Raw genomic sequence first — 14,262 nt, forward strand, 5'->3', positions numbered from 1 at the left:
ACAACAGATACAGTGTACCTCACTGAAAAACAATACTGTATCTTCAACAAAGTTTGTATTTTTTTGATATAATATTTCCCTTATACTCTAAATGGAAGATGCATGTCAGTGCACTGCAGCTGGTACTGAAAAATTAGACTGGCTATAGATAGATAGATAGATACATAGATAGATAGATACTTTATTTGAAATAATCAGCCAATACATAACGTACGTGCGCCTTAAGTGCATCTAGCATGGACTCAGATTACATAATAATGTAAATGGCATATAATGGCAGATTAAATGTCTGACTGCACACATTTATAAATAAGATTTATATTATGGGATTTATTTGACAAGGTGACAGATAAAATTCAAGTATAAAAATCACTTAAATTCATGCAGCACATGCACATGCTTGATCCTGATAATTCACTTTTTGATTCAAATTTGATGAAACTGTAACATGTTTATCCAGTGGTGTGCCTTATCCAAATTGATCCATACTTTTGTACGTAAGCAACAATGCCATGTTTTATAACACATCAGAATTAATTATATAACTCTGTCCTGTTGGTTAAAATAATCACATATTTGGATGTGGACAAAGCTTCCTTTCTAATACTTTATCACATGGATTCAGTCCCGTGTTTGAGGCGGTGTCTGTTGACTCCTGTGTGACCCAGCCAGCTAGAATTTTTACACTCTGATCTTCTTTATTAGAAGACTGTTAAAATATTAATGGATTAATTTAGGAAAGAGACTGCAAACTTTTAGAGATAATTTCATAGTGTGAATATGCATTTAGTCATGGTGAATGTGTGAGATACACTTTTATGTGTTCAGTAGCCAACTTTAATATTTTTCATTTCATTGCAGTCTCTGTAAAACATTTTTCTGCCCCATCAACTGAATTAAAGGCCAGCTGCACCTATATATAGACTGATGAGACTGAGGGAGTAAATGTTGTATTCATTTATATTCTCTCATTAGAGTGACTTTTAAGGAGTGAACAGTGGAGAGCAACTTTACCCAATCGTCTGGCTCTACCCCACCTGTGAACTCCTGGAGGCTACCTGGTGGTCCTCAACCCGCACTTTGGGCAACCCTAATTTGAGCACCCATCACACAGCCAGACTGGTCTTTGACCCTCTACCACACCCAAACCCCACAGATGAACAACAAGCAGCCAGTGAAGTTACAGTTGCTGTGTGCTGGTATTTATGCCAGACTGCAGCTCACTGAAACCCCCTCCGCGCAGCAGATTATCGGACCAAACCATTGCCGCAGTTCAGGTTTTAACACCTGTCACATGAGGCTTTACATTTGCAAATCACCGGCTATCATTATAGCTAAGTACGTTCACTTTACTACACTGCAGACGTATATCGGACGCTGGCGTCTTGCATACGCTGCCACAGTGCAGCTTTCAGTGAGAGGAGCTGCCAAATTGCACCGACACCCCTATTGTGCGACTGGCAGCATCATCCACTGCCTGCAATGGCGTTGAAGCGGCTCGAGTATGTCCAAACGTTTCTATAGTGGCGATTCCGTCCCGGACTATTTCCGAGCGTGGGGTTGCTATGTTATTGTTCGAAAGGGTTTGCAGCGAGAGCATCCTTGTTTTCCACCAGTTTGCCCTCTGGATTACTGTTTATTTCTATCACGCGTCAAACGAAGCCGGAGCCATGAATGTAAGTCTGACTCTTTTGTTTTTTGCAACATTGAGGCAACATCGCTGTGGTTTGTGGTAAACAGTTAACTTGTTTTTTTTTGTTTGGTTTTTTTTGGGGCAATTATTGAGAAAGATCAGTTGTTGCCCCCTCAGAAATCTGTACAAGGGGACACATTTAAATAAATACATGGTAAACAGTGTGAGAAGCGGTAAACCTGAGCTGTCATCATGTTGTGTGCGGTGTGGCTGATGTGCGGCTCTGCCTGTTTGTCTGATCCCACTGACACAACGTTAAAGCCTCAAATTCATCCATCACCTCTTAACTTTATTTTCCTCTGTCCAATACCCTCCGAAGCAGCACAGGCTGTTCCTCAAGTTCAAACGGATTTTTTTTGCCCAACGATTTCACATATGTGTTATAGACCAGAAAGAGTCCAGCATGGTGAATACTGAATACTGAACCAGGACATTTAGGTTTGAGCCATTGCTGCTGCTACTGCATCCATACCGCCCAGGCTGTGGGTTTCACTACAACTTAGATTAATGATTTTAATTTGACTTTATTGTGTCATATTTCATTCCTCTCTCTTTGAAATGCATTTTCAAACAGCATTAAATAGTACTGGCTGTAGGTATGTAATATTTAACTACCATACTAGCCTGCTAACCTGCACTAACACTGTATTATGGTGGGCAGAGGGCAGAGACATAGACTCAACATTTAAACTGCAAGTCTTAATGTTCGTGAAATGTTGCATCTTTTGGTGCATTCAACAACATTTTCTCTGTGCAGTAAAGGTTCAAACTACCATGCATTGCTTTGTTTGAGTGCTGACATTTAATAGGACCCAACATAATGTCAGTGATGGTTTGGAAAGCTGCGGGATGTGGCAGTGTACATGGGTCACAGCTCACTATAGAAAACAGAGTGACGGGGAGAGGGGGAAAACGGTATAACATAATTTTAAACACAAAGAGATCACATCTTTACACTGAGGTGTACAGCATTGATTTGAGAAGGTAAACAGCACAGTAGTGCTGAATAGACAACTTCATCACAGTGCTTTTAGAGGCCAGTCGGCTTTCACAAGTAGTTCTCTTGTACTAAGAGCTTTTTTATTTCACACGTTTCTGAATAGTGTTATTGATGGAAGGTGGAAATTATCTCTTTTCTAGCTTTGTAATCATCATTTTAATGTGAAAGTGCCACTTTCAGTTAAAGTGATCTCATTATGTTCATGGTTAAATAGTTATCTCTCTTGAACTCACATAATCTCTTAGTTTTACAAAATGCTTCTATTTTAACAAATTCTTTATCTTCACAGGTGTGAATGGGCCTAAAAGAACTAAAACATCATCTTTGAAAGATTAGGCAGCGCTGCAGTAGGGCAAACTTGACTCCTCACTCCCACGTTCTAATGAGGCCACGGCAATGCTGACATCTCCTCTGCATCCAGAGACAACATCATGCTGAAGACGGAGGCCTCGGGGGAGAGGACCAGCCTCCGGAGTGCCTCCCCCCACCGTAATGCTTACCGGGCTGAGTTTCAGGCACTCAAGAAGGCCTTTGACCAGCCTCAGATCGATGGAGACTCAAAGCCCAAAGACCTTGAGCGGAAACAACCAAGGGGTCGTCAGTATGGCAGCCATGTCAGCCGCATTAAGGACATGTTCATGCAGATGGGCTCGGAAAATTCAGCATCTAAGACAAGGGGTCGAGAAGATTCTTCGCCACAAAAGCTGGTCAAGCCCACCAACTTCATCAACAAGGCTGATGGCTCAGTGATCAAACTCCAGCATTCCTCGTCAGCTGAAAGGGTTGGAGGCGCTGGAGCAAAGTTCTCTGAAACCAGGAAGCTGTTTGAGCAGCAGTCACGTGACCAGTCCCAATCACCAGTCTTTCCCTACGGACGTGATAAAAGAGGTTCCCATGAGCACCTTGATGACTGGCGAGGGGCCAGGTCCAATCGAGGCAGTACGGACTCCTTGGACTCGCTTTGCTCCAGAACAGAGGCATCCTCACCGACTGTCAGTCAGCTCAGTGCTGTTTTTGAAAATGCTGACCACCACAACCAGGGTGTGTCCTACAGAGGAGTCAGTAGGCGAGCCCTCTACTCACCAGACGGATTCCACCGCCATGGAGGTGATGTCAGTGAGGATGATTCACGACAGTCTCCTGTTTGTGGAAACTACCGGAGCAGGATAGGGGGAAAGGTTCCCACATCTTCGTCCTCTGAGGACCTCTTGAGCCCCAGTCCCGGGGAAGAGACAGCGGGGGTGAAACCAGTTCCACAAGAGGAGGAAGCCGAAGACAAAGCAGACAACGTTGAGACGATGGGCGGAGATCGACGGCACCTTTCTGGGGCTACCACCAATGGAAGCCATCTCAATGGTTCTTGTGAAGAAGAGGAGAAACCTTCAGAAACAAGAAAACATGCTGAGGATCTAGGAGTGTCCAAAACCTCAAAACCTACAGATGATGCCGTGATTACCAACAAAGCTTTCGAAGATGCCACTCCAGAGCCCCTGCCAACCCCAACTACACCAGCTGAAAGCCAGGAAGATGGAGGTGGTTCAAGAGAAGACAAGCCCCATGAATCTCCCAATGACCAGGTGGAGGAACCCGATGAGGAATACACTGGGAATGAGCGTGTGGTTTTTAACGCAGACGGGGACGCCTGTTACCAGGGTTGGGGTGAAAGCTGCACGGATCCTGAGGATGACCTTTATGGAGACGACGAGGATATTGTCTACGACCCGGGCTCTGATCTGACAGAGATTCCTGGTCTTCCAGAAGAAAACAAAGAGGACATCCCTCCAAAGAGAAAGATTCGCTTCAGCACTTTTCCCATTACAGTAAGTCGGGTGCCGTACAAAACTGTTGTGGAAGCCTAAATTGTGTAAACACTCTGAACACAATCCAACATAAAAGCCCTTGTGCAGCTCTTATCAAAAGTAGGTTAAAACAACAAAGAGCTAATATTGTATTCAGAGCTTCCTTTTTATGGGCTTGTAATAATAGTTAGCATTGAACTACTCGTGGTTAGATTTGCTGTCCTTACATATATTTTTATGAGGTCATATTATCATGAAAAATTATCTGATATCAGTAATCTCTATCCTCGACCTTTAAAGTGTGCTGTCATTTCACATTTCCTTCCTTTGATATGTTCTGCTATATGGTAGATAAATTATCATATGTTGTTTATGTTGCTTTCTGATGGCAAGGGTTGTAGCTATTTCGTGCTGCAGAGACTGAGGGTCAAAGCATCGCCCTCTGGGAAATTGACGTATTCATGAGCATAACATCTGTGCATGTGTTAGTCATGCTGGTTCTGCACCCACACAGTTTTCACACAAGATGTTGTGTTTGTTTTTCTCAAGCAGTCCCATTACCATCTTTTAGGTCAGGAACTCATTTATTTAACTGTTTGATGAGGATGTTTTGTATAATACAGTGGCAGAGTCTATATGAATCTATCAAATATATTGTATATATAGTATACAGATATATAATGTACCTTGTGTGTGTCTAATATGTAACCTTACTGTGACCACTATGCTCAATTATATCACCAGACATATAGCTAGAGATTACATGCATTTTTACCATTCATCCTATGGGGTTTTCACAGGGGAGGGAGAGGTGGTAATCACATCACAATAAGGTTTTTAATGGTGATAATTCCCAGTTCCCACAGAGTGTAGTCTCCCTGGTAACAAGCCAATTTTCTTTAATTTTTTTTTTTTCAATAAATAGAAATAGCTTTACCACAATCTTTGTTGCATCATATGCCTTAGTTTTATCAGGTTTTCAGTGCCAAGTTGGACACAATGCAGCCAGTGTTGTTTGTGGATTGGGAAGATGGATTTGGAAGATTATTTTTTTAGCCTTTATCCTCAAGCATTTGGAATCAATAAGCTTAATGTTTGTAGTAATAAACAACATGCTTTAGTTCGTTCTGTTCCTTTTCATCCTTTTTGTTTAATTTGTCAGTGAAATCAGTGTTTATTTTTGAGATTTTTAGCTTGTTGACATACACTTGATGTGTGTATGATCAAAGTACAGTTGTGATTTAGCGACTGATCATATGATTGAAAGATTTGGAGCTAACACAAACATTCCACAGGTTGAGGATCAATCTTATTAACATGCTGTAACGAACCAGAACAATTAGCCCAGTTATTCTCGGGAGAAAATGTGATGTTGGCTCACTAATTATGCTGTACTGTCTCTGCAGTGGGTCCTTTTCCTTTTTTCTCCTTTCCTCCCTCTCAGGACTCAACCTCACGTGCATGGAAATCGAAAGTGCACATTTACGCAAGGATATGCAATCTTTCAAATGAAATGTGAACACTTTGTTCATTATATTTTAATAAGTTATCGATGATGATTCATGCCTTATATTTTCTGGCTCGAAGATAGCATCAAATGTAATAAGTTTATGTGTTTTCTAATTCCTTGAACTAATAGCATATTATATGTACAGTATCTATTTTTGATTAAAAAAAAGGCTTTTCTTGGGATAGATTTAGAGAAGATTATTTTTACTACATAGTGAATTTGAGAACTGTAGAACTTGTTGTCCCATTTAAATTGAGCAGGTGGGGAATCTGCTGCTCTGTTGTCTGTTGATTCAAGGCTTCTGTTGTCTATGAAAAGGACCGACGCTCGTTCATCATATGGAATATTAAAGAGGGGCAACGCCCCCCCCGCCCCCCCGCCCCCCCCTTTACACAGACGCACACGCACAATTAGACATGCACCCCTCCCACTTCTCCAGCACACACCCCCCCTCCTCTCTGCACACGAGGAACAAACAGGGTTCTGTCTTTTGTTCGTCTATATAGTGAAAGAGACAAAGCTATTTTCTCAGTGCTCGGCCCTGCACGAGTCCAGCTTGACCCCTGTGGGAGGAGACTACAGAGAAGGCCTTGAAAAAGAACTGCCATCTTATAATCTAATACTTAACGTTCCCTCCTCTTCATGTAATATTTTTCAGTCCTGCCCTGTAAAGCGGATAAATCATTTCAACATCCCAGCTTTGAAGGCTTAATTAATTCAGAAATCATCATGGCAGCCACACGGAGAAGATGATACACAACCAGTTTTTAGCAACATATTTTAAAAATGTACACTGACTTTAGTTTGAAAAGAATAACAGGTCCAGATGCTCAAAGAACTTTTAAAAGCGCTGATGTCACTAGTGTTCAGTGTAGAAACCTCCGGTTGGTTTGGTGGTCCACTGCTTTGGTCCAGAATAAAATATCTCAACAGCTATTAGATGGATTGCCATGAAATTTTTGTTTCAGACATGCCCTAATCACCAGAAGATAAATGTCACTGGCTGATGATCACCTGGCTTTTCATCTACTGCCACCATCAGATTGACATTTTTGGCTTTAAGTGAAAAAAAGGAGAAATCACTCACTTTGGTGATTTCCTGACTTTTGTGTTAGCACCACCAGCAGGTCAAAGTTTTCACTTATCCTGTGAAATATCTTGACATCATTGCAATGAGGTTCGCACTTGTGGCTTTCAGTGAAATATCTCAACAGCTATTGGATAGATTGTCATTTAATTTTTTCTCAGATATTCAAGTTTTCCTTACGATGAATCGTAATAACTTTGATGATCTCAAGAATTTTCAATCTCTTTGTCCAGTACTTTGGTTTTTGGCCAAATACCTGCTAAGCTAATGACATTTCTTTCAGCTTAGTCTGTACTAAATAGCAAATGTTAGCTTGCTGATACACTAAACAATGGTGACATGGTAAACACAACTAAACATTAAAATTTTAGCACTGTCATTGCAAGCATCTTAGCATGCTGATGTTTGCATTTGGCTCAAAGCACTGCTGTGCCTTAGTACAGCTTTACAGAGCCACAAGCATGGGAGTACACTCCTAGTTTTGTGAATAAAACACATACAAGGTTTTTGTTTTTTTATTAATGATTACTTCCACGTCCTTTCACTCCACTGTAACGTCTTGACTGACCCAGTGAGAAGTGACTGCTGTGAGCTCCCCAAGGTCTTCCTTCCCGTAGGCACTGACCTACAGAAGAGAATCAGATCTCATGTTCATTCAAGCAACTTATCCTTGACATTAGTATCGCACGTTTGGTTTTTCAGTCTGTAGCATATAGATTAATGTGGCAGTATATAGAGTCAATCCTCTGTCACACTTTTGGTACTTAGACTGCTATGCTCTGTGCTGCTGATGTGACACAGAGAATACAGTGTTTAATCTGAGGGCATCAAATACATCTGAGTCAGTGTTTGCTTCCCTTGTCTTGTTCTTTCAGGATTGAAAAATTTCAGCCTAGTTCGCACTGATCCCAAAAGCTTTTAACTATCTCTCACTTGTTGCCGATTTCTTTGCATGCGGCGTGTTTTCTTTCTCTTTGTTGAACCACACCCCAGGAGTTTGACAGTAGAAGTCTTCTCCCTCTGCGTGCAGTCTGATGTGTCAGTCTCTTGTTTTCCTCTCCTGCTCTCTACGTGAATGGCATTTATATTGTCTTTTATACTTTTTGCACCTGTAGAGCAACAGTGCATTTTCATCAGTGGAGACGTTGCGATATCTTAATGGAATTAAGCAGATGTGATGAGTGTAGTGCTGCTTAAATGGCCACTGAAGTGGTTCTGAAATCAGCCCCTGCACTCTGCATGCTGTCTGTTACTGGATCAAAGTGACTGGCATTTTGTCCATTAGATTCTGCGTCTGCTTTGTTAGAGGAATGCTCAGTAGCATGGATCTGAGCTAAAGGCCATAAACTGTGGAAGTGGTTGTATAGCTGCAAGATTTTGTATATTTTTATGAAAATCTTTCACCAGATATTTTTACTGGGGTGTTGTCCTGCAGCATGGATTGGGTGGTTGTGTTCATTCTTATTCTATGGGGAACAAATGTCTGTGTCTTATGTAGCTAATTTGTAGATTTAGTTCCCTGTATCAAAAGGGCATGACTTATGCTCTGGGTGATGTGAGGTCACTGACTCATTTTCCTCAGTGATATCTTCATGCTTGTGGGTGAGATTCTACAACGAATATTTAGTTGCAGAAACAATCTACACATATTTCCTAAGTGTACTTTCTCTCATATGCTGGTTTGCATTTCACGCTGCAGTACATCAAACCAGTTGAGGGACTGATCTTGTACTTTACTGGAGCAGAACATAGAGACAAAGTCGCTGATGCCTACAAAGAAAGAAATTTCCAACTTACACCATCCCAGTTGCTCTCTTCAGACTTGTCAGGCATTAAGAGACGGTAACTTCGCTTGAAGATTTGGGCACTCATATGACTGCCCTTAATACAGTACATGACAGTGGAGGCTCCCAGCTTCTTGCCAGGATGTAACTTCTGACCTGTCCTCACTACTGTACGTGGTAGTTCAAATTCAACAATTTCGTTATCCACATGCTTCAACAGTAAACATCTGTGTGATTTTAACATCTTCCTTATCTGGAGCATCACCTAATACAGTCTTGTGCTTCACAAGTTGAAATTAGATGGCCTCCAGCCAGGAACTTTCTGACCGTATTTTCTGATGGAAAGGATTACTGTACTTTAGGGCAGTCTGTCTTTCTGGCTGATGATATATGTGCAACATTTCTTGAGTTTTGGAACCAATACTGACATGGATTTCGGCAATGTCATTTGTAAATAGAATTTAAGTCTGCAACAGCATTGCTACAGCTTAGCCTCCTTAGTCTGGTGGATGGTGCTTCAGATAAAACCTCTTTTTCCAACCATTCTCAATGGACGAGTCAGTCTCGTCATCAACACAACTCGTAAATGGTATTCTGCCACATTATTTGCTTACATAACATTCTGTATCTGTACATATTTCAGTTGTTACATTCTTCAGTATCCAAATCTTCTTCTTTGTGCCCTAAATTCTGATGTTTTCCCTCTGCGAGCTGGGGGAAGCTGGCTGTCTACTTCCGAGTTATGCGAGCTGTGGCTGGGTATAATGGGAGGGAACAGGGTTTTGTTGGGAGAGAGTTCTAACACCCTGCGACAGCAGCTATATAACCGCTGACATTTTGGTTAGACCAGCAAAAACAGCGGCTGAGCTCACTCACAACGACAGTCTGGTATTTTGGTTAAGCTTCTTTTAGGGAGGCTAAACCGAAAATCTTGACTAAATATTGTAGATTCCTTACAGATGACCTAGTACTGTTGAAACTTATGTGACTTTATATATTATTATGCACTGCAGAAATTTGAGTTGAAAGGTCAGCATAAACAATCCTCCAGTCTTCTTACGGATTGTACATTAAAATTCAGCTCAAACCATCCAATGAAATGATGTGTTTTCTTCTAACAGTCCAGCTATAAATGGAAGAGGAAAATGATTTTTCCTTCCTCTCTTATCCCTGACAGGTACAACTACTCCAGACTTGGGTGTTGGGTATGTGCGTATTTGTGCGTGCATGTAGCGTAGTCACTCCATTATTAATGCAGCGGTGTTTTTGTTTGCTTGTTTCGGTGCCACCCGATCCTCCCTGGGGGATGCATTTTTAATGATCCAGGAAAGGCGAGAAGTGCCTTGCGGTTTTTTTAGTCTGGTCAGTTACCACACAGTGGACTGTGTCATGAGCCATCATCCAGCCCCCACCTATGCAATTTTGGTCCCCTGCTAATGATATCATCAGTGCATTGCCAGTTTTTATTGTGGTAAAAAACTGAACAGAGAGAGTCTCAGTGACACAGTGTTCTCAGTGTTTGCTCAGTCGTTGCTGAGGAAGGTTCAGAGTGCTGCACAGTCACCATGTCCTTGTTTACAGTGAGTCAGGAGCATGATTAGGTGAACTGTCTGAACGTACGCTTAATCAAATGCCGAATTATCAGCCCTTAGACTGTTTTTTGTTGTGGCTATGATAGTTTTAAAGATCTGTGCCACATTCGCAACAGTCCAGATCATACAGAGTGGTTATTATGCTGTGTAGAAATATGGTCCCAGACTCTGCCTAGTCATTGTGGCAGCCTAATGAATTACATAGCATAGCAAGTGGGCCTTAGAGCATCAGCGCTGTAACAAGCAACGTGTTGTTGCGGCCTTAGTTGTGATCCCAGCCTCCCACCCTCTGTATATGACCAAGGCATAACATAAAGCAGGGTATTGTCTGCAGTCATTCACTTGCAGTTGTTTACAACTCTCTGCCCCCTGTTTAAATCTGTAGCCCCACCCCCCCACCGCCACCCCCCTCACTTTCTGTGTCTGTCGTTCTGTAGTTGGCCCATGATTTGGTTTGTAGGTGGGAGTCATGGCACCCAGTGTGATTGTGCCATAATCTGTGGACTGAAGTGCATTCTTGATTAAAAGAAAAAAACACAACCTGGCTACAAAAAGCTGAGCTGAGTTTCATCATCTGGAGTAAAAACACAACCCTGAAATTAAATCTGAATTACATTTCAAAGAGAACATCTTGGCAATGTTTGTCTTGTACTGTATGAACAGTGTGTGTCGACTCTGTAAGCAGAAGCTCCATCTGAAGTTAAAAAAAGAATTGCTGACCTGTAAGATCATGGCATTCCCCGACGTGTCAAAAGTCACTTCCTCAGACGAGGGGCGAATGTGCTGTACGTCAAGATGACAGAACATTTGGGCTTGAATTGACTGTAAACTCCTATACATTCTCACTCTCATTTATTTAGAGCCATACACTGAATGTTTGTGTTTGTGTCTCTCTTTTTTCACTCTGTCCTTTTCCCATCTCCACATCATCATATCTGTCAGTCTCGGTCTGTTCTTGCAAGGCTTGAGTTCATTCCCATCAACAGCAACTGTCTCGTCCCCTTAGCATCCAGACACTTTCCTCAGCACCTGTCAGCTCTCCGGCCCGGTGTTGTGTGTGCGTGTGTGGGTAGACGGCCACAGGTAGAAGTAATAGAATTTAAATGTGCTGAGCTGTCGCAGCAGAAACAAACTGTGTGCGTGCGTGTGTGCGTGTGTGTGCGTGTGTGTGCGCGTGTGCCAGGATGTAGTTAATCCACTGCAGGGTTTGCTGGGCTCGTGCCACAGCAGTAGGAACATTTCTCCTGGGTTTTCCCGTCTCCTTTTGCCCTGGGCAGCATCCACTGTCTGGAAAGCGCAGGGCAGGCAGCAGCACTGGCACCGACACGCCAAAGGCCCAGTTTAAATACCTTTAGAGGTGGTTGGCCGGGCTTGGGCACCACGCCGTGACATCAGAGGCAAGGGCTCAAACAAGCCTGAAGCAAATTACCCCCAGCTTTGCCTGCTCCTCAGCTTTGTCTCAGCTTTGTCTTTTTTTTTTTAATGTTCTTTTCTTTATTTCTCTCTTATTGCCTGTTTCACTCTTCAATAGCCTCACTGTCTGTTGCTGCTCTAACCCATGAATCATATGAGTCATTCTGTTTCTCTCTCAGTGGATATTGCCTCCCATTCTCTGTTAACTGGATTCTTCCTTTTCAGTTACTACCCCTCCTTTTTCTTATCATCTTAAAGCTTCTTGCATTTCTTCTTGTGTCCCCTCATCTGTCCCTTTCTTTGTCCGAGCCCACCCTTTTCCTCTCTCCTTCTGCTGCCCCCTCCTCACTTTCAGTTTTTCTCTCTCTCTTTTTCTTTTTTACCTTTTTCTTATCCAGCATTATCTCTATGTTCTGTTGTCTTCCTCATCCTCTTTTCTCTCCTGTAGTTTAGCAGGCCCTTGACCAACCCCTGCTCCTCTGTCCCAAAGGGGAGCCATCAGGCCAGCCCAACAGCTATCCAGACAGACTGATGTACTGACAGACAGCCAGAAATGATGTGGCTGAAGTGGTGTCATCCAGCAGCATAGCCAGTGAGATGAATCTTGACTCATTACACCAGCTTGCCATGTATGCACGCTTGAATCTGCAGACTTTTACCTGCAATGAACTTTCAGTTGGCTTGACACACATACACACAGCCTAAATGCATATGCACTCCTGTTGTTATCGTGCAAATATCTGATGTGCACTTTCAGCATACACACTCAAACACCCTTACAACAAACACAGAGAGAGGCATTTAAACCGACTAAGAGGGCTCGGGCTTTACTGAAGTCAGTCGCTGAGAGCGTCCAGGCATCTGCAGAGTCACAGCAGCGTCCAACAAATGTCAATAAAACTGCATTTCAGAAGACTAAAACCAAACTTTATCCAACCTCCCGCGGGGGCCTGGAGATCAGATAACAAGAAAAATGTCACACCCAAGCAGAACTGCTGTCTGCACTTAAGCACCAATAGCTCTGTTGTAAGGGGTTTTACTATTGGAGAAAAAAAGCAAAAGTGTGTGTGTGTGTGTGTGTGTGTGTGTGTGTGTGTGTGTGTGTGTGTGTGTCACAGGCATCGATGAGTGTGAAGATAAGCAGGGGGAAAAGAAGAGATATTGGTTGATACAGTGAGGAATGACAAAAAGAAAGAGGAGAGGTTGCCTGACTTTGTCTGACTCATAGAGAAAGAGGTGTGTCTGCGTGTGTACTGTGCTGTGTCTGAGTTAGTCGGTGGATCGGGGGTGACATGTCAATGAAAGGTGCAGTAAGATGATGGGTGCATTTACAGGTTCCCATCTCAAACGGACTTTGTGATCTCCACGTGCTTTGTCATGATGTAATCCACAAATAGACATTTCAGATTTAGATTTTTGAATGTAGAAATTTGTAGCTGTTTGTTCATCTTGACGTGATGAGGACACAGATTTCACACAGTTATTAAAGCAGATAAGGTTTGAATGCTCTGACATTGCTGTTTCCAGGGGATCAGTTTATTGGATTATGTGGGTCAACACATTGATACGCGTCATATTACATTTGTTGACGCTGTCAAGTTTTATTTAGTCTCTTGGGGTGTGTCCCCACATGCAGACAGTGTTGTTCCATGATTCTGTCTCCACACTGTGCATCTTGTGAAAGGCAAGTAATAACTTTTTTTTCTAACTCTTTTCCCTAATAGCAGTCAGACTTGTGTTTGCAGCTGCATTGCCTGGTCTTGTAGTCTGGCCATCTCTCTATATTGATACAAGCAGCAGGCAGCAGTATCCTGCCACACTGCCTAGGTTAAACACATTCACCATCTCACATTCTCTCTTACTATCTTTTTTTTCTTCCCTTATCTCTCCTCTGTTACTTCAAGTCTAAAAGTGCTTTTTTTTTTAAGTTGGAGAACAAGAAGATATTGTATGCCCTATCTCAGTTTTTTGCTCAAGTCAAAGTGAACCTGAAAATGACTGAAAAAAGGAGTTGAATCACTTATCAGTCTGCTGTGGTTGACCTTTACATTTGAGCTAGCACTTCTACTTTAAGGAGGGGACATTTTGAAGCCGTGGCCTTGCTTTGGGAGTCTTAAATAAATGGTTTCTGTTTGATGGTGCAGTCTGTCTCTCTTTTTCTCTTTCACCAATTCTTATTTCCCCTGTGCATGCTCTTTCATTTATCTTGTCCCTCCCTCTTTCAGTCACCATTGCTCTCTTGTCCATCCTTTGCCTTTTTATGTTCGCCTGTCCCTCTGTCTGATTTATTTTTGCATTCCCTGCCCTTTTCTTATCTTTCTCCATCACTGCTCCCCCACCATCTCTTCTCCGCTTGCCTTCTCTCACAGACCCACCCTCATCTG

General features: G+C 42.4%; 1 protein-coding gene across 6 annotated transcripts in view; it reads left to right on the forward strand.

Annotated features, from left to right (window-relative positions):
* ppp1r9a (protein phosphatase 1, regulatory subunit 9A) overlaps positions 1 to 14,262 on the forward strand; it is a 52,372-nt gene that overhangs the window by 3,424 nt on the left and 34,686 nt on the right. For 2 of the 6 annotated variants that reach the window (XM_056399966.1, XM_056399967.1), the window contains exons 1-2: positions 1,208 to 1,676; positions 2,983 to 4,513. In XM_056399966.1, the coding sequence (XP_056255941.1) occupies positions 3,125 to 4,513 (1,389 nt within the window). In that variant the 5' untranslated portion in view covers positions 1,208 to 1,676; positions 2,983 to 3,124. Of the gene's footprint in view, positions 1 to 1,205; positions 1,677 to 2,982; positions 4,514 to 14,262 lie in introns of those variants that run through there. The other 4 variants (XM_056399963.1, XM_056399964.1, XM_056399962.1 and 1 more) reach the window with 3 other exon arrangements.

The sequence above is a fragment of the Seriola aureovittata genome, chromosome 16, assembly GCF_021018895.1.
Source record: "Seriola aureovittata isolate HTS-2021-v1 ecotype China chromosome 16, ASM2101889v1, whole genome shotgun sequence".
Classification (NCBI taxonomy): domain Eukaryota; kingdom Metazoa; phylum Chordata; class Actinopteri; order Carangiformes; family Carangidae; genus Seriola; species Seriola aureovittata.